Source organism: Dermacentor albipictus, chromosome 6 (genome assembly GCF_038994185.2).
Source record: "Dermacentor albipictus isolate Rhodes 1998 colony chromosome 6, USDA_Dalb.pri_finalv2, whole genome shotgun sequence".
NCBI classification, from domain to species: domain Eukaryota; kingdom Metazoa; phylum Arthropoda; class Arachnida; order Ixodida; family Ixodidae; genus Dermacentor; species Dermacentor albipictus.
Genome location: NC_091826.1, coordinates 137,728,386 through 137,751,045, shown reverse-complemented (window position 1 = coordinate 137,751,045; position 22,660 = coordinate 137,728,386). Strand labels below are relative to the sequence as shown.

The window sequence follows — 22,660 nt, the reverse complement described above, 5'->3', positions numbered from 1 at the left end:
TTTGAATGGGAAGCGTTGTTCAGGAAGGGAATGCAGACCACTTATGGTTCTCCAGATGTGGGAAAGTGGCTTTCGGGGTCTAGTGACTGGCAAAACATTGTCTAACGTCGAGATGCCAACCTATCCATGCGACGTTGAATTTTCTTTTGTAGTCGTCTGGCTGTTCTAAGGTATTCGACGGATTTTGTACGCCGGTAACGCCGCTCCGCACGACGACGGAGCGCACGAAGTCGCTCCAACTCTATATCAAGTTCCATGTGCTTCGACGAAACCGAGGCCATGCGCGTGGCGTCTCGTATTGCAGACTTGATTATTTCCTCTAATCCAGAGGACAAGCCCTCCCGACAAGCTTCTTCCATGGTGGAAGTAAATTTAGTCCAGTCAATTAATCGAATGGTGTTCCGTGGGACAGACCTGGACATATCTTTGATGACAAGATACGTGGGAATGTGATCACTTCCGTGTGTCTCGATATCCGAAAACCATTTTACACATCTTGTGAAAGAGCTGGAGACGAAAGATAGGTCAAGGCAGCTGCCGTAATTCACGCCTCGTATAAACGTTGGGCTGCCGTCATTCAGGAGTGAAAGGTCGTGGTTGCAAGCGAAGCTTGCAAGTCTTTGCCCTTTTGCATTTGTTCTTGTGCTTCCCCATGCCATATGGTGCGCATTAAAATCTCCGATAATGACATATGGAGTAGGGCACGCCGACAAGATGTTCGTTAATCTTTTGGGATCAAAATTACTTGAAGGCGATATGTAAACGCCTACAAGTGTAAACATGAGTTTGCCCTTTTTAATTGTTAGGCAAACATTGATTGTTATCATGAGGCGGAATCGGCTGGCAAACAGGTCAGTTCTCGACGAATAAAAACGATGACTTTGCTGCATGCCTCAGTTGTTGCGGACATAACAGCTTCGAATCCCGATAATTTGACTGGTTTTGACACGCTAGGCTCACATATGACAATGATTGGGAACAAATTAATGTATACATACTGACGAAAGTCTGAAATGCGTGACCTTAGCCCTAGCTCTTGCGTTCTACTGCATGATTGACGCTGCCTTGACTTCTCGAAAGGATGGGCGATGGTTGGCCATGTCTCTACTCGAGAGACCTGCTTTGGGCGTGTCATCAGCGTCAGGAGTAGGCTCCCGAGCGGCCTTGACAATCTGTGGTTCTGTGGGAAGTTGCTGGCTCGGAAGCGCAGGCCATTCTTCCTGAGAAAGATTGTTTTCAGCTGACTTTCTTGTGCTGTTCAGCCCCTTTTTGGCCTGATTGGAGAATGTCGGTGCTACACTGGAAGGACCCCTCTCCTTTCGTGTGTCTGCCTTTTTTTAGGAGGTTCGGTGACGCCGACGTCGACGCCGGATCGTTTCAGCAGCCTCCCTGTGAGTCGAATTGTCTCGAACCATTTGCTTGAGAACAGCGACCCCTTTCTTGATGCGAGGGCAGTCCATAGACGTTGCAGCATGGCAACCATTACAGTTGCCGCACTGTAGGACAGTAGTCCGGCACGTGTCCTCGGCGTGAGGTTCAGCACACCGGGGACACAGTAACGAGTTTGGACCCCCTTGACATCTACAAGCCTAAAGCACTGATGACATTGAAGAGGCTTTTGTACGAAGGGCCGAACAGGGTGTCTAAAGTGACCGACTTTGACGTCAGATGGTAGGCAGACTCCTTTGAAAATCACTTTGACGCAGCGCGAAGTTCCAAGGCGGCTCACACGCGTGATGACAACACCCTCACTCGCTGGTTTGACGAGGATGGGCAAGTCCATGTTGGGAATGGCGACATCAGTGTCATAAATTACACCTGCTGTGGATGCATCATCAATCGGGATATAGGAACGCACTTTGATGCGCCCTAGCTCCGAGATTTGCTTCAATTTTTCGACCGCACTCCCGTTCGAAACATCGAGTGCGAGGACATTTTTTCGTGTATTTATCCGAATGTCCTCAATTTCATTCGGCACGACCTCTTCCAAGAAAACGGATAGTTCTTGTCTGTTTAGCAGTCGGAGGTTGCTTGAGGGTTCCTCGGGTATGAACAGGATGGCGTGAGGCCAGCGTTCAGGCCTTGACTTCCGAGTCCCCGTGCTCGCTTGCGTTGATGTATTTGCGGTGACAGTCCTCCCTTTGGCCCTCTTTCTGCAGACAGTCATGAAGCTATCATCCGACGAGTCATCATCCGACACGGAGTACAGCTTAGTGTCCTCGGTGTCACTGAGCACGCTTCCTCTCTTCCTCGGGAAGGACGGCCTTGACGACTACCGGCCAGGAGAGCCTCTGGAAGGCTCCACGTCCATGGCCAGAAGACCGGGAGCCAAGGCACCAGGAAATTCCGAATATTTCGCCAGAAATCAGAGAACACAGATAGAAGCGTTCTACCAGGATATAGAAGTGATAGGTAGGGATCAGTGATCATAGCAGTGCAGTGCAGTGATCATAGGTTAGTGAGGGCTAGAATTCAGCTCAATTTGAAGAGAGAAAGAGTAAAATTGGTCAAGAAAAAACAGGTCAACTTAGAGGCAGTAAGAGTAAAAGCAGACAAATATAGGCTGGTACTTGCAAACAAATTTGCAGCCTTAGAACAGAGAGATGATGACGATGACATAGAGCTAATAAATGAAACCGTAAGGAGGCTGGCTTCAGAGGCAGCAACTGATATGGGTGGCAAGGCACCAAGGGAACCAGTAGGCAAGCTCTCCCAAATAACAAAGGGCCTAATAAAGAAACGCCAAAAAATGAAAGTGTCCAATTCAAGGGATAATGTAGAATTCGGAGAACTGTCAAAACTGATCAACAAGGCGAAAATAAGTGATATTAGAAATTACAAACGAGAAAGATGAGGAAGCCGTAAAAAATGGTCGCAGCCTGAAATCAGTGAGAAGGAAGCACGACATTCTAATTGACATTAAGAGAAAAGAATATGTTGAGCAGGTGACGTAATGTGCAGATTAGATAACCGGTGAACCATTAGGGTGACAGAATGGGTACCAAGAGAAGGGAAGCGCAGTAGAGGACGACATAAGCTTAGGTGGTGCGGCGAAATCAGAAAATTTGCGGGTTCTAGTTGGAATCGGCTGGCGCAGGGCAGGGGTAATTGTAGATCGTGAGGAGAGGCCTTCATCCTGCAGTGGACATAAAGTATGATGATGATGATGTTATGGGAACAAAGATGATGATGAGTCAAGCCAAGGATTAAAAAAAAATAAACTTGGTCAGGATGTAGGGTGGTCATAGTGCAACACACGCTTAATTGTTGCGTAGCGAAGAGCAGAAATTCGTCGAGCACCAAGTTGATAAGAGGCTTAACCTGTCGGTAATGTTACGCGCCACAGTACGCGTTGTAGAATGTGCATCAGAATGTGGGAACAAAGGGACTCTTTTAATAAAAGCTTTGTGTAGAGATGAAATGAAAGGAAGCCAAGTAATCATGCAGGAGAAACTGAGTGTGGTTTTTTAGATTAAATGAACAATTATGGTTAAAAGACAAATGAAAGTAAAAGAAAAGGCAATTCGCCGCCACTAAGAGCTGAACTTACGCATTACGCATATGACCGCTAGTGTGCTGCACCAATTAATTTGCAGTTTAAGAAGAACGTACACGCGAGACAAGCGAAATTTCGCAACTTAACGTAGTTCGAATCATGCACTGCGCACAAACAAAGGAACAAGGAAGGTGTGCAGACCGCGCACGGCGCATTGGAGACCAGGAACATCGCAAGTGCACAAGAAAAACGAGGTCATTCATTGTTTTTACAAAATGTGCGTCATTTCTGTGCAGCAGTACAGATGTGTCAGTGATACACGCCTTCTCGTTCTGTCTGATCTGTAAGAAGCTTCCATTAAACTGCGCGCGAGCATGTCTCCACTTTGGGCCAGGACTCGCGGACATTGCAAGACGACAGCGATGTTGCCCGCATCAGTGCGCATCTTTCTTGTTTCTTTGCTAAAAAAAATTTAATTATGGTGTTTAACGTGCCAAAACCACCTTCTGCTTATGAGGCACGCCGTAGTGGAGGACTCCGGAAATTTTGACCACCTGGGGTTCTTTAACGTGCACCTAAATCTAAGTACACGGGTGTTTTCGCCCCCATCGAAATGCGGCCGCCGAGGCCGGGATTCGATCCCGCGACCTCGTGGTCACCAGCCGAACACCATAGCCACTGAGCAACCATGGCGGGTTTGTTTCTTTGTACGCATACGAATAAACTTTAATAGCGACATAGCGGTTATCGCGTGTTCACGTGCTCCTACCGTTTAAGGTGTGTGCTTTTCTTTGACCTCCAATTATGAACAAACTAGTCCAGCAACACGTTCTGCGAAGCCGTACTACTTAAATGAAGGCTATTGCCAGCAGCTGTGGTCCCGTCTATCTGTCTGTATATTTGTGTAGGACTAGCGAAACGGTTCTCCTAAATTCGTGCTCCACGCAGCGCTCCCCTTCGTCGCCGTCGTCGTGAGGGGCGCTGGCTCGCTGACAGCTGTGACGTCACGCCGGTTATGGCTGCGCTCTGTTCAGAGAGCCGTCGTGATGCACAGGCCGACACGGGCGGGCGTCGAACCCGTGCTCTCCTGCTCCGCAGCAGAGCGCCGTAACTGCTGGCTGGGCACTGCGCTTTGGGATTATAATCGCACGAAGCCTTGTTTGCAAAGTTACCCTGAAGCTGAATGTTGCCCGCCTGAGAAGCGACGAAAGAAAAAAAAAAAGACAGCCGCCGTGCAGTGTGTTTGTCCGTTCCATTGTGTTCCGCAGCGGAATTAACTCCCGCATGTTGCAGGCATAACTTGCACTACAGACTCGTACGACGCTTCCAAGACAAAGGCCGTGCAAAGCGACAAGATCGTAAATCTCGGCGCTGCTGGGCGCCTTTTGTTCCCGGTGCACGACCGGCCTGCGATATAAGCGGTGGTCCCACCCTCAACAAGCTGGCCTGAACGCAGCAGCTGAAGGAACGAGACCCCCGACGAGCCTGCGGCAAACATGAAGCTCGCCGTGGTAGTTTTGGTCACCCTGGTCGCACTGACGGTGGCCCATAAAGACAGTAAGTACTAAGATGCTTTATCTAGGGAGTTGATCGTCAGTGAGAACTTACATGGAGCCTCGGAAACAAATTTGTGCATGTTCTTGCTTTACGTCATTAGGTAGTGTGCATTCTCTTTTCGCCTTCATAATCAATAAATATGTCCCAAGCCGGGCAGCCGCATTTTGTTCCGGAATTTTATTGCTAAATGGTAGCACTCTTTTTTTTTACACGAGCTTTTCACGGAAGCATGAAAGCCATACCTAATCAGGTTAGGAAATGAACGCGTTTCTCACGAAGCCATTTTCTGCTTCCGACTTGCGGTTCTTTAGTGCTGCGGCCAAAGCTATCTGTAAAGTGCGAGTGCTCCCTTTGGAACACTAAACGAGGGAAGGCTAAGTTGTCCCAAAGCAACAACTTACGAGGGACGGCCGAACGAATTTCGACAGTGCACTTGAGATCGGGCGGCACGTGCTGCTCAATCATGGGGTCCCCAATTTTGATCGCGCAGTTGTGTTCATGTGCGCCAGAGGCACTGCAGCTACTGCGGCCAGGCATCTAGCATAGGTGACAATAGAAAGCATTCTCTCTTAACGCAACTTTTGCAGATTATCATTTTCGAAAGCGCAATGAGGCAACTTGTATATTTCACGTCGCGTTAAGCGCTTCGAGTTTGGATTGATTTCTGACGAAGAAAGAATGAAAGTTTCCGTCTTGCGAGTTTCATCAGTGACGAATCGCGTACCGCGTGCCCTTTCCCGTGCGACGTGCTTTCCTGTTGGCGGAAAAATTTTGCGAATCAAGAATCGTGGAAAATTGAAAGCTTTAGCTTGAACGTGGAATTTACTATGTAGTGCAATGTACTTGCTTCTTCTCCTTTCTTCCTTTTTTTACCGTTACAAAGGTGCAGCTGTCTGGCCACAGTGACCTTCTGTTAGAAGCTGCACAAGCACTGGCCGTCCGCAAAGATCCAGGTTCGCGCTGCCGCAAGTTAATAAAACAGACAACGTGCGCTTATAGATTCTGCCCTTTCTTTTTTTATTTCGTTCTGTAAGCCTTACACAGGCTCATACAGGAATGGGCAAGTGTAATACAGACAAAGAAAGTCAAACAAAACATATTAAAACATATAAATGGAAGGCTTGGCATACGTTAGCACAGTTAATACTCATAACGTAACTGTTTTTGAAAAAAAAAGAGCAAACACCTTTATTTTATTTTGGGAAGAGAAGAAAAGGCAAAAAACGTATATATATATATATATATATATATATATATATATATATATATATATATATATATATATATATATATATATACAGTGAAGTAGACGCGCGTATGAAGCGGATTATTGACGTTTCGGCCGGGGTCCGGCCTTCATCAGCATGACTCTGATGAAGGCCGGACCCCGGCCGAAACGTCAATAATCCGCTTCATACGCGCGTCTATTTCACTGTGAATATTTACCCGCACCCAGAACTGCTTTTTTTCGTATATATATATATATATATATATATATATATATATATATATATATATATATATATATATGCGAACGGATACACCTGTGTGTTCACATACACGGGTGGATCAGGAACAAATCAATTCCAAAAGGCATTTATGAAACGCTTAGATCACTAAAAAAATCGGAGAACGGTAAAGGTGGAGAACAGCTCGGGAGTGACAAATTTTCCCCAGTTGCATTTAGTGAAACAATTCAAGTTTAGCGGTGAATGCATCCGTTGACGATACACCCATGCACTCATGTGGTAGCTTATGCCACAGTTCTATTGCAGATAGAAAACAGGAATATTTGAACTCGATAAGAAAGGTCTTATACACTTGGTTGGTTCTGCTCGAGTGTTGGTAAGGTGGTCTGAGGTAGCCGCTCTTGTTGATAGCTATGTTAATGGAGACGTAGGAATTTCAGAGCAGCGTCGGGGGCTTTCCAGGGTTTGTATGGCGGCGCGGTTGCGCAGTGCAATCACTCCAGGAGTGCTTTCCATGGACGGAGCGGAGAGCCTTGTTTTGGTTTGCCTCTAAACGTTTGGTCAGATAAGCTTGACGTGGATTCCAGAATATGTGCCTGTATTCGAGGATGGAATGGACGAGAGATTTGGATCTTGACAACACTGGGTGGCTCTGTTGCTAGCTTTTTACTAAACCCCCTTGATAATTTGAAAGTAGCGACACTCTCCTCCTCACGGCGCTTTCCTGCTCGATTCTCCTCGCCCGCTGGCTGCGCACGGTGCGCTTTTCCTCCTGGGCTCCCGCGGACGGGCCGCAGGAATCTATGGATGCGTGTTATTTTGAGCCAGTTGCGCGGCCCAGTGGGGTTGAAAATTTTGAGAAATGCTAATAACAGCATCGATAATGGTGGAGGCAACGTTTATGAGGAGGTTGGTTTTTTCTTAAAGCCGTATGAACTTGGTATACCGATGTAAAGGGAGCTTTGAGGCGAGTTCTATACTCCAGACAATTTTTCTGCCACATGATAAGATGCTTTTCTTCGTGCGTCTGATCTAGTATTGCTTGTGACACATCCCTTTGTTCGTGTCTTATACCCCTGTCAAGCGGGCAAGTTAAGTGTACTTACGGCGAGTGCACTTTGTTTTTAAGTGCACTTTCCCAAATCTTAACGGCGCAGCGGAGTGTACTCTCAGATGAGTGCACTCAAGTCGGAGTACGTTCACGGAACGCACTTTACTGGCCGAGTACGTAGCCTCGCCGCCAACGCTTTCAACGACGCAAAATGTAATGCATAGAAAAAGGACACAGAAGTTTATTTCAGTTATTAAACAGCTTTTAACAGTATAATTTGTGTTTAGCGAGGAACGAAGCCGCACAATAAAGAAACGAATTTATCATGTACGCAACTAACGGCGCCCGAATGATGCGGTACTGCGGCGCCGCCATGTTCATTCAGTTCGTGTTTATGTTGCTGTGAAAGCGTCAGGATGGCGAAATTGTTCGCCATGAGCTGATCCTCGAAGTACCTGAAAGTTGTTTCTGCGTCTTCAAAGTCATCGTCTAGTTGTCCTTGCCGTTGACGCCGGGCTCTCGCGCACACATAATAGCCTAGAACTCGCTCATATTCTGTTCTAGCAGGATCAGCTGCCGCATCGCCGAACGCCGCCATGTTGTTTTGGATTGGCTAGACATTCGTCTTGGCCAGCATTGACTTGCAACACACTTAAAATAAAGACATCTTCGTATCTTGTTGAGACAAATAGATGAAGTTTGTTTTTATTTATAATTCTACTTAAAACAATCGCTTTTTAGCAGCTTTCTCTTGTTAATTTACATCTTTAAAAAACGCGCTCTTAGTCTGTCGCCATTTTTTTTTTACTGGGAGTACACTCTATTTTCCCGTTAAGAAGCGCGTTGCCTAAAGTGTGACTCAAGGTCCAGAAGTGCACTCCCAATAAGTGCACTTAACTTGCCCGCTTGACAGGGGTATTATTAAGCGAAAGCCTTAGACCTGTTTCAAGGTCCCGTTGTGAGCTGCAGAAAATATCACGTGACCGAAGGAAGTCGGGAAGCGAACCAAAGCATGTGCAGCCGCGTATAGGAGATGATTAATGATTAGCAAATTAATGATTGATTAGTGAAGGAACTAAGATGAATTTGGATGTAATAAGGAGGATTAAGGTGGATTAAAGTCGATGAAGGTGCATTAGGGTGAATGAAGGTGCATAAAGCAGGACTAGGTTGGATTAAGGTCGATGAGGGTGGATTAGGGTAGATGAAGGTGCGTTGAGGTGCATAAAGGACGATTATAGTAGATTAGGGTGGATTAAAGAGCACGAAGAACGATAAGGGTGGATGAAGAAGGATTAAGGAGCATTCAAGAGGATTATGGTCGGCTAGGGTGAATTAAAGTGAATAAAGGAGGATTAGGATGGACTAAAATAGATTAATGTAGATTCGGGTGGATTAAGGAGAGTTAAGGACGATTCTAGTGAATTAGGATGGATTAAAGTGAATGACAAAGCATTAAGGTTGATTAAGGAGGATAAAAGTGTATTAAGGAGGGTTAGAGTAGATTAAGGTCGATGAAGGTGGATTAGGGTGTATTAAGGAGGACTTTCATGAATTATGGTGGATTAAATCGAATGAAGGAGGATTAAGGTCGATGAATGTGGATTCGGTGGATTAATGTGCAATAGGAGGATTATGGTAGACTAAATGGTCTTAGTACTCAATGAACCCTAATTCACCTTAGTCCACCCTAATCCACCTTAATTCTGCTTCATCCACGTTAATCCAGATAATACTCCCAATCCACCTTAATACAACCGAATCAACCTACATCGCCCCTAATGCACCTTAGCTCTACCTTATACGGTCTTAATCCTCCTTTATCAACACTAATCCGTCATAATCTGCCTTAATCCTCATTCATCCACCTTAACCCTTATTCATGCACCTTAGACCAACTTAATCCTGCTTAATAGTCCCAATCCACCTTAATAGATCCTAATCCACCTCTATCAAACCTAATCCAGCTCCATGGTCTTTAATCCACCCTAATCGGTCCTAATCCTCCTCTATCAACCCGAATTCATCTTAATCCACATTAATCGACCTTAATCTACCTTTATACGCCTTAATCCTCCCTAATCCTTGTTCAGCTACCTTAATCGGTCTCAATACCCTTTCATCAACCCTTCACCTTAATCCACCAAATTCCGCATTAATCCTCCTCCAACCACCTTAATCTTTATTCATGCATTTTAGCCTTCTTAATGCACTCTAATTCACCTTAATCTTTAATCAACCTTAATCCTCCCTAATACACCTTATGTCAATCACTAATGATTCATTAATTAACTTGGGTTCTCATTCTCTTATACAGGGGTGGACATGCTTTGGGTCACCTCTGGCCTTCCTTGCGTCACGTGACACTTCCAGTTTACAACGCGACCTTGACACACAGATCTGAAGGCTTTCGCCTTAAAACTTAAAAAAAATACTCAATGTTGACTAGCTAACGCTCATCACCTGCAATACCACGGGTATACTTGCCACTAATATCATCATCATCATCATCATCAGCCTGGTGACGCCCACTGCAGGGCAAAGGCCTCTCCCGTACTTCTCCAACTACCCCGGTCATGTACTAATTGTGGCCATGCCGTCCCTGCAAACTTCTTAATCTCATCCGCCCACCTAACTTTCTGCCGCCCCCTGCTACGCTTCCCTTCCCTTGGAATCCAGTCCGTAACACTTAATGACCATCGGTTATCTTCCCTCCTCATTACATGTCCTGCCCATGCCCATTTCTTTTTCTTGATTTCCACTAAGATATCATTAACTCGCGTTTGTTCCCTCACCCAATCTGCTCTTTTCTCATCCCTTAACGTTACACCTATCATTCTTCTTTCCATAGCTCGTTGCGTCGTCCTTAATTTGAGTAGAACCCTTTTCGTAAGCCTCCAGGTTTCTGCCCCATAGGTGAGTACTGGTAAGACACAGCTATTATACACTTTTCTCTTGAGGGATAATGGCAACCTGCTGTTCATGATCTGAGAATGCCTGCCAAACGCACCCCAGCCCATTCTTATCCTTCTGAATATTTCTGTCTCATGATCCGGATCCGCCGTCACTACCTGCCCTAAGTAGATGTATTCCCTTACCACTTCCAGTGCCTCGCTACCTATTGTAAATTGCTGTTCTCTTCCGAGACAGTTAAACATTGCTTTAGTTTTCTGCAGGTTAATTTCTAGACCCACTATTCTGCTTTGCCTCTCCAGGTCAGTGAGCATGCATTGCAATTGATCTTCCGAGTTACTAAGCAAGGGAATATCATCAGCGAATCGCAAGTTACTAAGGTATTCTCCATTAACTTTTATCCCCAATTCTTTCCAATCCAGGTCTCTGAATACCTCCTGTAAACACGCTGTGAATAGCATTGGAGAGATCGTATCTCCCTGCCTGACGCCTTTCTTGATTGGGATTTTGTTGCTTTCTTTATGGAGGACTACGGTGGCTGTGGAGCCGCTATAGATATCTTTCAGTATCTTTACATATAGCTCGTCTACACCCTGATTCCGTAATGCCTCCATGACTGCTGAGGTTTCGACAGAATCAAACGCTTTCTCGTAATCAGTGAAAGCTATATATAATGGTTGGTTATATTCCGCACATATCTCTATCACCTGATTGATACTGTGAATATGGTCTATGGTTGAGTAGCCTTTACGGAATCCTGCCAGGTCCTTTGGTTGACAGAAGTCTAAGGTGTTCCTGATTCTATTTGCGATTACCTTAGTAAATACTTCGTAGGCAACGGACAGTAAGCTGATCGGTCTATAATTTTTCAAGTCTTTGGCATCCCCTTTCTTGTGGATTAGGATTATGTTAGCGTTCTTCCAAGATTCCGGTACGCTCGAAGTCATGAGGCATTGCGTATACAGGGTGGCCAGTTTTTCTAGAACAACCTGCCCACCATCCTTCAACAAATCTGCTGTTACCTGATCCTCCCCAGCTGCCTTCCCCCTTTGCATATCTCCCAAGGCTTTCTTTACTTCTGGCGTTACCTGTGGGATTTCGAATTCCTCTAGACTATTTTCTCTTTCATTATCGTTGTGGGTGCCACTGGTACTGTATAAATCTCTATAGAATTCCTCAGCCACTTTAACTATGTCTTCCATATTAGTAATGATGTTGCTGGCTTTGTCTCTTAACGCATACATCTGATTCTTGCCAATTCCTAGTTTCTTCTTCACTGTTTTTAGGCTTCCTCCTTTCCTGAGGGCATGTTCAATTCTATCCATATTATACTTCCTTATGTCAGCTGTCTTACGTTTGTTGATTAACTTCGAAAGTTTTGCCAATTCTATTCTAGCTGTAGGGTTAGAGGCTTTCATACAGTGGCGTTTCTTGATCAGGCCTTTCGTCTCCTGCGATAGCTTACTGGTATCCTGTCTAACGGAGTTACCACCGACTTCTATTGCACACTCCTTAATGATGCCCATAAGATTGTCGTTCATTGTTTGAACACTAAGGTCCTCTTCCTGAGTTAAGGCGGAATACCTGTTCTCTAGCTTGATCTGGAATTCCTCTATTTTCCCTCTTACCGCTAACTCATTGATCGGCTTTTTATGTACCAGTTTCTTCCGTTCCCTCCTCAGGTCTAGGCTAATTCGAGTTCTTACCATCCTGTGGTCACTGCAGCGCACCTTGCCGAGCACGTCCACATCTTGTATGATGCCAGGGTTAGCGCAGAGTATGAGGTCTATTTCATTTCTAGTCTCACCGTTCGGGCTCCTCCACGTCCGCTTTCGGCTGTCCCGCTTGCGGAAGAAGGTATTCATTATCCGCATATTATTCTGTTCCGCAAACTCTACTAATAACTCTCCCCTGCTATTCCTGGTGCCTATGCCATATTCCCCCCACTGCCTTGTCTCCAGCCTGCTTCTTGCCTACCTTGGCATTGAAGTCGCCCATTAGTATGGTGTATTTAGTTTTTACTCTACCTATCGCCGATTCCACGTCCTCATAGAAGCTTTCGACTTCCTGGTCATCATGACTGGATGTAGGGGCGTAGACCTGTACAATCTTCATTTTGTACCTCTTATTAAGTTTCACTACAAGACCGGCCACCCTCTCGTTAATGCTATAGAATTCCTGTATGTTACCTGCTATATTTTTATCAATCAGGAATCCGACTCCTAGTTCTCTTCTCTCCGCTAAGCCCCGGTAGCACAGGACGTGCCCGCTTTTTAGCACTGTATATGCTTCTTTTGGCCTCCTAACTTCACTGAGCCCTATTATATCCCATTTACTTCCCTCTAATTCCTCCAATAGCACTGCTAGACTCGCCTCACTAGATAACGTTCTAGCGTTAAACGTTGCCAGGTTCATATTCCAATGGCGGCCTGTCCGCTAATAACTAACTAATCTGTTAGGGTGCAAAGCAGAATCTATAACGCCGCACTTCGGACTGAATAACAACAGTTAGGGCACATTCACACCGGCGACTTGAGGAGGTCGCGCGACCAAGTTGGTCGCTTTGCGACCAGTCGCAAATGGTCGCAAACGGTCGCCTTTCTCGAAAAGCGACCATTTTGGGCGAGTCGCTCTCTGCGCGATTTTTCAGTCGCGCGACCGTGGTCGCAAAACTGATAAACCAATAAGCGGCGCACCGGAAGTGATCTTTCGTGTGTCTACATCCGGCCTCCTCCGGCGTCGCATTCAAATTCCGCGTAGATTCCGAGAGTTCTCGCTGAGAACGATAATCTCTGGGATTGCGACTTGCGGGTCGCGCTCAAAGGTCGCAAATGGTCGCGCGACCTCCTCAAGTCGCCGGTGTGAATGTGCCCTTAGCGATGTGCGAGGGGATGGAGCCGCCCCACAATATTAAGCATACTGACAATGAAACAATGAAAAAAAGATGCAGTATTACGGGATGCTTTGCGACGAGCTATAAGAAAGACGCCTCAGCTCGCAAACAACGCTGTTCATTGTCGGAACAAAGTTCTTTCGGCCAATGTCATGCAGCCACTGCTTCCTGCGCAAGCCGTCACGCTTTCCTTGTGGTATCATAAAAACGGTATAACCATCTTGAGGCAGCTTGCTTCAGTTATATGCGAAACAGCTCGGCACAGCGCTAGCACATAGAGCAGGAAACACAGCGTACAACGTTCGCTACGACGAGCTAAAGCGCCGAGCCAGCCGTGCTCGGGAGGAAAATGGCTCGAACGAAAAAGAAAAACACAAGCAAAACTAAAGATCTGCGCGTTTCCAAGGGCAACGGCAGGGAGACCAATCGTCGTGCAGAAAAACGGGGGCGAAGCTGGTTGCCGCGGAGGAACGCACAAGGGGGCGAGGAGGAGGCGAGGAGGTCGCGTCGCGGCGGCAGAGTTCAAAGAGTGTCGCTACTTTCATGTTATCAAGGGATTTTACTTTCTACGAGAGGTTTCTGCTAGCTCTCTAGTAAGAAACGATTGGAAGATTGGTGGAAGAAAAGTAGGGAAGCGACCAAAAACGGAGACCTACAAAAACAAAGTTCACAACAGGGGGCCAGAAAATTTGGCTGGGGGAATTCATCGTGGTTTCTTTCTTCTTTTCCTTTTTTTCTTTTTTAACTAGGTAGGGCATTAGGCAGTGTAATAGCTTAGTGGCGCAATCTACCGCGCCGTTCTAAAGGGGACGCTAATAAAATACATCCACACGAAGAAAGCCTAACTGTCTAAATGCCTTCTGGCATGTATTTTTAATATGTGTGTCCCATTTCAGCGTCGTTGATACTGTTACCCCCCAATATTTAAATGAGTTAGTGCGCGCAACCGGTGATCCCATGATGTTGTAGTGGAATTGTAATCGCTTCTTTTTACGCGTCATCGACATACAGGTAGTCTTTATTAAGTTTAGGTCCAAGCTCCATTCCTGGCACCAACTGGCAATGCGAAACAACGAAGAATTTAATTTTACTCGAACGGCCTGTGCTCGCATTGTCGTGTATATGACGCAATCTGCGAAAAGTCTCACTGTCACTCCCGGCTCAATATGAAGGTGCAAATCACATCCATATATTAAAAATAAAACAGGACCTAATACCGAACCTTGTGGAACCCCTAGATAGACTTTTAGCCATTCGGATTCTACTTCGTCCACCTTAACGTACTGCCTTCGGTTAGAAAGGTATGCGTTTATCCATGATACTGTTTTGTCTTCAATGACCATGCCAGTAAGTTTTTAATTACCTTCTAATGCCCTGTCGGACGCCTCCGAAATGTCAACGAATATTACATCACTTTAAGATGGACAGTTAATCACATCCCCAAAGTCGTGCACTACTTGTAGATGCGTGACTGTAGAAACTCCTTTGCGGAACCCGTATTGTTTGGAATACAGTAAGTTGTGTTCGTCGAAGTAGGTCATAATGGCTTACACCAAGAGCTGGTTAGAGAAATGGGCCTTTGCGTGTTAATGCTCCACTTGTTACCGCCTTTGTGGACAGGGATGACTTTTGCACTTAATCAGTCTGTTGGTAGCGTAGAGGTTTGCAGAGACGCGGTGAATATTTTGTAGATAAAAGGCGTCAGTTTTGCATAGCACCTTAAAAGCGTATTAGAAATATTGTACAGCTCTGAAGACTTTTTGACATCCATTTGCAGCAGCAAGTTCACAATTCCGTGTTCAGTGAACAACAATGGTGCCATTGTTATCCCGAGGCTAAAATCCTGTTCTATAGGTGGAGTAGAGCGCGTGAAAACCGACTGAAAATACGCGCTGAAGATGCTCGCTATTACGCTTGCGTCGTCAGTAATGTCACCATCATTTTCTAATTGAATAGCGGAACATGCAGGCCTGGATGGGTAGCGCCAAAATTTTTGTGGTTGTTGCGTCATGAGAGTTGTCAGTGTAGCAGAAAGGAAGACGTTACGCGCGCACGTTATTGCAGCCTTAAGTTCACTGGCAAGTCCGTGAGTGTCGTCCGGGTTACTTCGGTTTCTGCGCACACGCTGTAATTTCCCTTTCATATGAATAATGTCACGTGTTATCCACGGTTACTTACGCTTTATACGTTTTATTTTCTCTGGGATAAGGTTACTTTCACAGAATGCGATTCCTTCCTTAAATTTATACTATAGCTTGTCTACAGTTTCGTATCTTTCCAGATTGAAGCCATCTCGTAGTGTTTCTTAATAACCGATGACATCGACGTCATCAGCTCTGAAATAATTTTCTACAACCATGCGCTTTCCGTGCGTGGAGCGCCTGATATTCTTGCACCCGACCTTAATTGTTAATGCTAGTAGCTTGTGGTCTGATATGCCATCTTCTACTGTTATTTGCGATAACAAGTTATGCGAGACAAATTCAAGGTCCCCAGTGTTGAACTGCTTGTCCTTGAATGCGTGTAGGCACCTTCACCAGCGGGTTTAATGAAAAGCTAAGGAAAATGTTTAGAAGTAATTGGTAGCTTGCGACTCCTTCTTCGCATTTTCGAATGTGTTGCAATTGCTAGAAGGAAGATTAACATTGCCTATAAAGGCCATTTTGCTTCGCTGTTTAACTCTGCCGAAGAGGAAGTCGTGAATTCGCGTAGTGTACTCATAAGAAGTATTTGGTTTCCTGTAGATGCCTCCTATTAGTATTGTTATCTCTTGCCCTGTTATAGTACACGAAACACTTTAGTGGTTTGCAGTGCGTTCCTCTGCACGAAAACACAAACTCTGTTTTATTGCAATTGCCACAGACCCGTCCCACGAATATCGCAATCAGATCGGCGTAAGATCGAGTAACTTGGAAGGATTAGTTCAGAATCATGAATACCGGAATGTAGCCATGTTTCAGTAATGATGGTAATGTGAGGGGAGTACACGAGTATTGTTCAAATTTCTCAATTTTGCGGACTATGCTACACGCACTAGAACATATCAAGGACAATGACTCTACACATTTAAGTTGCCCCATTCGGGTAGCTTTGGATTTTCCGGCATCTGCTTGACGGGTTTCTTTGAGCAGTAGTTTTGAATTTTTTTCTCGTCCCAAACGTACAACTTGTCGTTTACTTTAAGTTTGCTGTAGACAAGGGTAACTTTATCACCATTTTCTTTTTCGGCTTTGCAAGACTGCCAAAGCTCACTGCGTATAGCACGAACGGATGGCAAAAAATCCTGCGGAATAGATAAAGAACTGTTGAAATAGTTTTAAGCACGGACATATTCTCAGTGAAGTTAAAAAAGCTTAGAATGACAGGTCGAACTCGTTTTTTTGTTATTTTACCTATATAGTGAACACGCTCAATTGATTGAACGTCTGCACCAATGTTGTTAGAATGTTATTAATGACTACTTGCCTCAAGTTAGCGACGGTTTCGTCAACTCGTTCTGTCAGCACATAAATGACAATATTATTACGGCGGCTCCTACTTTCTATCTCGTTAAGTTTGTTATTCTGATATTCCATTTGCGCACGTTCAACATTAACTTTCTCTTCACACTTTATCAACTTTTCACTGGGTTGTTTGAAAGAAGCAAACGAGGTTTTACTTTTCGCTAGCCGAGATTGAACATTATGAAATCCGTTTTCTAAAGTTTTCTGTGAACTTTTAAGTTCATTAACGTGTTCTAATATTTATTCGGTTGTGCTCGGGCTTGCATTTCGCTCAACGTCGCCACCGACCAGCAGAATCAAGCGGAACGTGTCGGAGCATTCAAATAAGGAGGACGTGATGCACCGGGGGGGGGGGGGGAGGGGGGGCTCAGCAGCACCACTGAACAGACGCTATTACTTCTAACACATTTAACAATTGACAATTTGTTACTACCCTGTACGACAAAGTGGTTACTCATGGGACGTCTGCGACGGTGCTGCCAAGCCCACTGAAGCCCCGGTTACTGCGGCCTCTTATAAGCGTTCGTTGATGTCGCTGTTGTCGCTCGTTGAGCTCATCTGGGATCGTGGTTGCTGTCATGGTTGGTGCGCCCTCCACGTGCGCGATGATTGTCGCAGCGATAACACAACGACGCTGTGCGTACTTGTGCGTGGTCGAGCTGCATGTGATGGTGGGCAACTGGCGCAGAATGGCCAGCAATGCCAGCCATACCGAACAGCATCTGTACGACAAAGAAGTGGCTACTCGTGGTGGCGCCGCCAAGCCCACTCTTGGTAAATGCGCCGAGCTCTTAGTAAATGCGCGTTTTCTAAAAAAAAAAATACCTACGCAGACTTCTCAGGCAACATAAATAGCGAAATAGGCTCACCGAGCTGGTTTTGTAACCAACACAAGAGTAATAAAAGCGCGTGGCGTTTTGCAACACACCATTTCGCAAAGGAACAATAAAGTGATGTGGTGGGCAGTGTTTAGCGCAATACAAAATTTCTCTATCACTTAACAAAATGCTCACTTTGGTCATATGTGAGGTGCTACAATCTATAAATCTTACCATTGTTTATGCATATATATATATATATGAACTGTTCGTCCGTACTTGCGTTGCTAATGACGGACCCGCAGGCCACGCTGTCACCTACAAGAATTAACATTTATTCGCGTTTATAGACGAAGAGTAAAAGATAATAGTCCTGATGGGATCTTCAAACAACTTTACTTTGAAGACCGCCAAGAGGCTCCCGTTTGATGATGCGGTAATCGCATTTAGCTCCAGAGGCGAAGCTCTACCTTCTAAGCCTATTCTAACTCCCCTCGTTCTCGGATATTTGACTGTAGGTAAATGGGCGCTGCGAAAAGAGCTGCTCTTGAATTTTCATCAGGTCAGTTTGTATGGCATGGAATGTACAAAGAGAGAGAGAGACGGAAACAGAAGAAGCTCGGTACGTTAATAAGAAACACGTCTAGTTGGCTTCCCCACGCTGGAGAAAGGGGAATGCAACGAATGGAGGGACAGCAGAGCGGTGAATCTGTGCGCACGTGAGCGCACAGGACCAAGCACTCAGAGGCGCACTCACAAGTGGGTCGTTTTCGACACAGCATAAAGTGCTTTTATTATGGGGGAGCTTCGACTAGGCACAAGAGGAAGAGAAGGGGACATGGGAATGTGCATCTAGTGTCACCTGTGTCACCACGCAGAGGAAGTCGACGCCAATAAGAACATATTGGCGGTTATTTGACCATTTCTCGCCCTTTCACCATTGAACACCACTTATCGCCATCACGTAATAGTGGTTGCATGAATCCGAGTTTCAAGGGAAAGGCGAAAGGTGCGAAAAATTCTGGGGAAAGTAATGACGTTTCATCGCCTTGTCAGTTAAGGCGCCGTCGTCCACACTGCTGGACAAGCTATAAGGATGCAGCCAAAGCTTCCCTCTGAGTCGCTACGCGCTCACCTGCGCTGGTTTTGTCTAGTAAAACACAAGGAATTTGCACGCGGACGTGTACAACCGACCACAAAATTATGCGTACCCCGGGATCTAAAGAAAGAAATAAGTAAGCATAATTTTGGAGCAGTTATCCGACCGTGCAGTAAAACTGTACAACGCTACGTTTTTCTTGCGCTTTATTGAAGGATGCACATACGAATCATGTGTCATGTGGGGCGTAATGGGGTTTTTTCAAGCCGCTGCATGCGGCTTTTACCCTTACGCCCGCTCTCATTCTGTATTCTGTGGAAAGAGAGAAATGAACATTATTTGTTATTATTATTATAATACCAAGCTGGCTGCTCAGGCCGCAGAAATACCGGCGTTTTCCCAATTCCTTCTATTCGTAAGATTCGGGTTCGAGTACACCAAAAAATATTAAAGGAAATTAGAGATCGTATATGAATCCGTAAAGGCTACTCAACAATAGAGCATATTCACAGTATCAATCAGGTGATAGAGATATGTGCGGAATATAACCAACCATTATATATAGCTTTCACTGATTACGAGAAAGCGTTTGATTCTGTCGAAACCTCAGCAGTCATGGAGGCATTACGGAATCAGGGTGTAGACGAGCTATATGTAAAGATACTGAAAGATATCTATAGCGGCTCCACAGCCACCGTAGTCCTCCATAAAGAAAGCAACAAAATCCCAATCAAGAAAGGCGTCAGGCAGGGAGATACGATCTCTCCAATGCTATTCACAGCGTGTTTACAGGAGGTGTTCAGAGACCTGGATTGGAAAGAATTGGGGATAAAAGTTAATGGAGAATACCTTAGTAACTTGCGATTCGCTGATGATATTCCCTTGCTTAGTAACTCAGAAGATCAATTGCAATGCATGCTCACTGACCTGGAGAGGCAAAGCAGAATAGTGGGTCTAAAAATTAACCTGCAGAAAACTAAAGCAATGTTTAACAGTCTCGGAAGAGAACAGCAATTTACAATAGGTAGCGAGGCACTGGAAGTGGTAAGGGAATACATCTACTTAGGGCAGGTAGTGACGGCGGATCCGGATCATGAGACAGAAATATTCAGAAGGTTAAGAATGGGCTGGGGTGCGTTTGGCAGGCATTCTCAGATCATGAACAGCAGGTTGCCATTATCCCTCAAGAGAAAAGTGTATAATAGCTGTGTCTTACCAGTACTCACCTATGGGGCAGAAACCTGGAGGCTTACGAAAAGGGTTCTACTTAAATTGAGGACGACGCAACGAGCTATGGAAAGAAGAATGATAGGTGTAACGTTAAGGGATAAGAAAAGAGCAGATTGGGTGAGGGAACCAACGCGAGTTAACGACATCTTAGTTGAAATCAAGAAAAAGAAATGGGCATGGGCAGGACATGTAATGAGGGAAGATAGCCTATGGTCATTAAGGGTTGCGGACTGGATTCCAAGGGAAGGGAAGCGTAGCAGGGGGCGGCAGAAAGTTAGGTGGGCGGATGAGATTAAGAAGTTTGCAGGGACGGCATGGCCACAATTAGTACATGACCGGGATTGTGGGAGAAATATGGGAGAGGCCTTTGCCCTGCAGTGGGCGTAACCAGGCTGATGATGATGAGGATGAATCTGAACGAGGGTATCCATATTCGCAGCATCAGCCTCGAATAACCACGAATATTTTTGTGCTCTGCACTTAGTCAGCTAAGTAAGGGCACTTGATGGCGCGAACACCTAAGTATTTGTTTGACGGCATCAGTTAAGATTAAAAGTGTTCCGAAACGTGCGATGTAGTAGTGTGCGTGGTTATTGAGGGCGACCTCCTCCACTTTAAAAGCTGGCGCCACCGTCGACGTGACGTGGAATGAGGGATCACGTGGACACAGCGGCCCCGTCGGCTGCTTCGGAAGCGCCGAAGCGAGCTGAAAACGAAAGTTTAAGGTCCCACTGCGCCGCGGTTCTGATTAAGTGGTGAGGCTTTACCGCCTTGGGTGTCTGCTTGACAACGTTTGAAAGTACTATAATAGGTAGTAACGGCCTTTGGAGGCGTGCAGCATGGTAGGCTAGTGCTCGGGGCCGCAGTGTCGGACGTACGCAACGCAGCCCGGTGTCAGCTTTATTCACACGTAGCCGCAAGGCAAGGAGCTGCGTGAAGCTTGGCTCGCAAAACGTAGAACCGGCAGACAGCCATTGGCTACAACTCGGGTATGCAGCAAGCACAGACGCGAGGAACATTTGTGCTATGGCGCCGGGACTTCGCGATGTTCGGTGAGTAGCAGAAAACGCGCACTGAGACGCTCGCCCGCACTCGCTGCCCGGCTAATGTCCTGACGGTTTCGTCTTTGAACTTGCTGATTCTAGATACTGCGCACGTTCGCTGGAACGGAAAGGGAGCGGTAAGACCACATTAAATAAAAGGCATGACATACGGTCATGTTTGTGTTATGAATTAATGCACTGGATTAGGAAAAGGAGCAGAGGGAAATCGCACGCTAAGACTGATAAACATACCGTGCGACGCAACTTGAGGAATAACATTGATATTTTCAAGAATTTAGAACACAGATGCAGATTAAATCGTCGCGACGGCACATCACAGTCGCCGTAGGCGTCTTTGTCTCTATAACGAAATTATTTTTGAAAGATTCTAATAGCGTCCACGCAACGACGGTTGCTAGTGTAGTCTTTGCACCCCCTCACCCCAAGTTTAATAGGGCGCAAGCCGTTTCGCTTAGACTTCTACAAACCAGCACATGTCCGTGTCTGTCCGCTCTGCACGAGGCTTACCCCGACGTGTATCGCGACGACGCCTGCCCGTCCTTCGGCCAGACCTCCACTGTAGCTCACATGCTCTGGGAGTGCGGGTCGACATACCCCAAGTTCATCAAGGAGGAGTGGGACTCGCTTCTGCGTAGCCCCGCTCTAGAAAAGCAAATCCTGGCCGTCCGGCGTGCCCGCGTGCCCGGCAGGTGGGCTACACCTGCCGGTCTCGATGTGGGACTAGCCGGGTGCGCGCCGAGTTCGCGTCCTCGCCAGACCTGCAATAAAGTTTTTTCACTCACTCACTCACTCACTCACTCACTCACTCACTCACTCACTCACTCACTCACTCACTCACTCACTCACTCACTCACTCACTCACTCACTCACTCACTCACTCACTCACTGTGAAATGCGCATATGCTGTGGCCGAAAGCTCACGGCACGATGCAAAAACGCGTTCACAGCGAAAGCAAAACATTGTGCGCGGACATGCATGCAGACGCGCAGTCGGTCGCCGTGAAACCGTGCGATCGCTGCATCGAGGCTTCATTTTGTTGTGCCCCATTTGGTTACACAGACAGCACACTAAAAGAACGTATTTCACATAGTTTACTCTTAGCGTTTGCCTACCTTTAACGCAAGAAGCCGGTTCGGGAGACACCATCGTGGTGACCGCGCGCAGTGGCGATCACTGTACGTATTCGGTAAATAGATGGCTTCTGTAAACGATTCTGTGCTTTCAGTTTGCCCAAGATTATTATATCGGCAGTCAAAAACTTATCTCGTATTGAGTGTATTTACATAAATGCCCAGGAGGGCTGCCGCGTGTTGTTTTTATTGAGCGCCGTAAAGCGAAGCCTACGAGGAGCGCTCCGCGTGTTCCCTCATACTACGCAAGAGAGGCGCTTCCGACAGATGGCGACTCCGTAACTCCTCGCCCCCAATCTTTTACGTAATTCCCTTATGCCGCCGTTAAGCTAGGCACGTCCACGGAGGAAAAGCTGCCGTGTTGGCGCACTGCCAATTAAGGGCCATGGCGGCCGCATTCCGATGGAGGCGAGAACGAGCCGTGCATTGGGTGTAG

The 22,660-nt window shown here is 46.1% G+C and overlaps 1 protein-coding gene across 1 annotated transcript in view; it reads left to right on the top strand.

Moving 5' to 3' along the window:
- The first annotated feature begins 2,359 nt into the window (after nucleotides 1–2,359).
- Nucleotides 2,360–22,660, top strand: part of LOC135902266 (uncharacterized) — a 59,707-nt gene continuing 39,406 nt past the window's right edge. Inside the window, exons 1-2 of the mRNA XM_070521064.1 lie at nucleotides 2,360–2,412; nucleotides 4,790–5,053. Coding sequence (XP_070377165.1) covers nucleotides 4,993–5,053 — 61 coding nt within the window. The 5' untranslated portion in view covers nucleotides 2,360–2,412; nucleotides 4,790–4,992. The remainder of the gene's footprint in view (nucleotides 2,413–4,789; nucleotides 5,054–22,660) is intronic.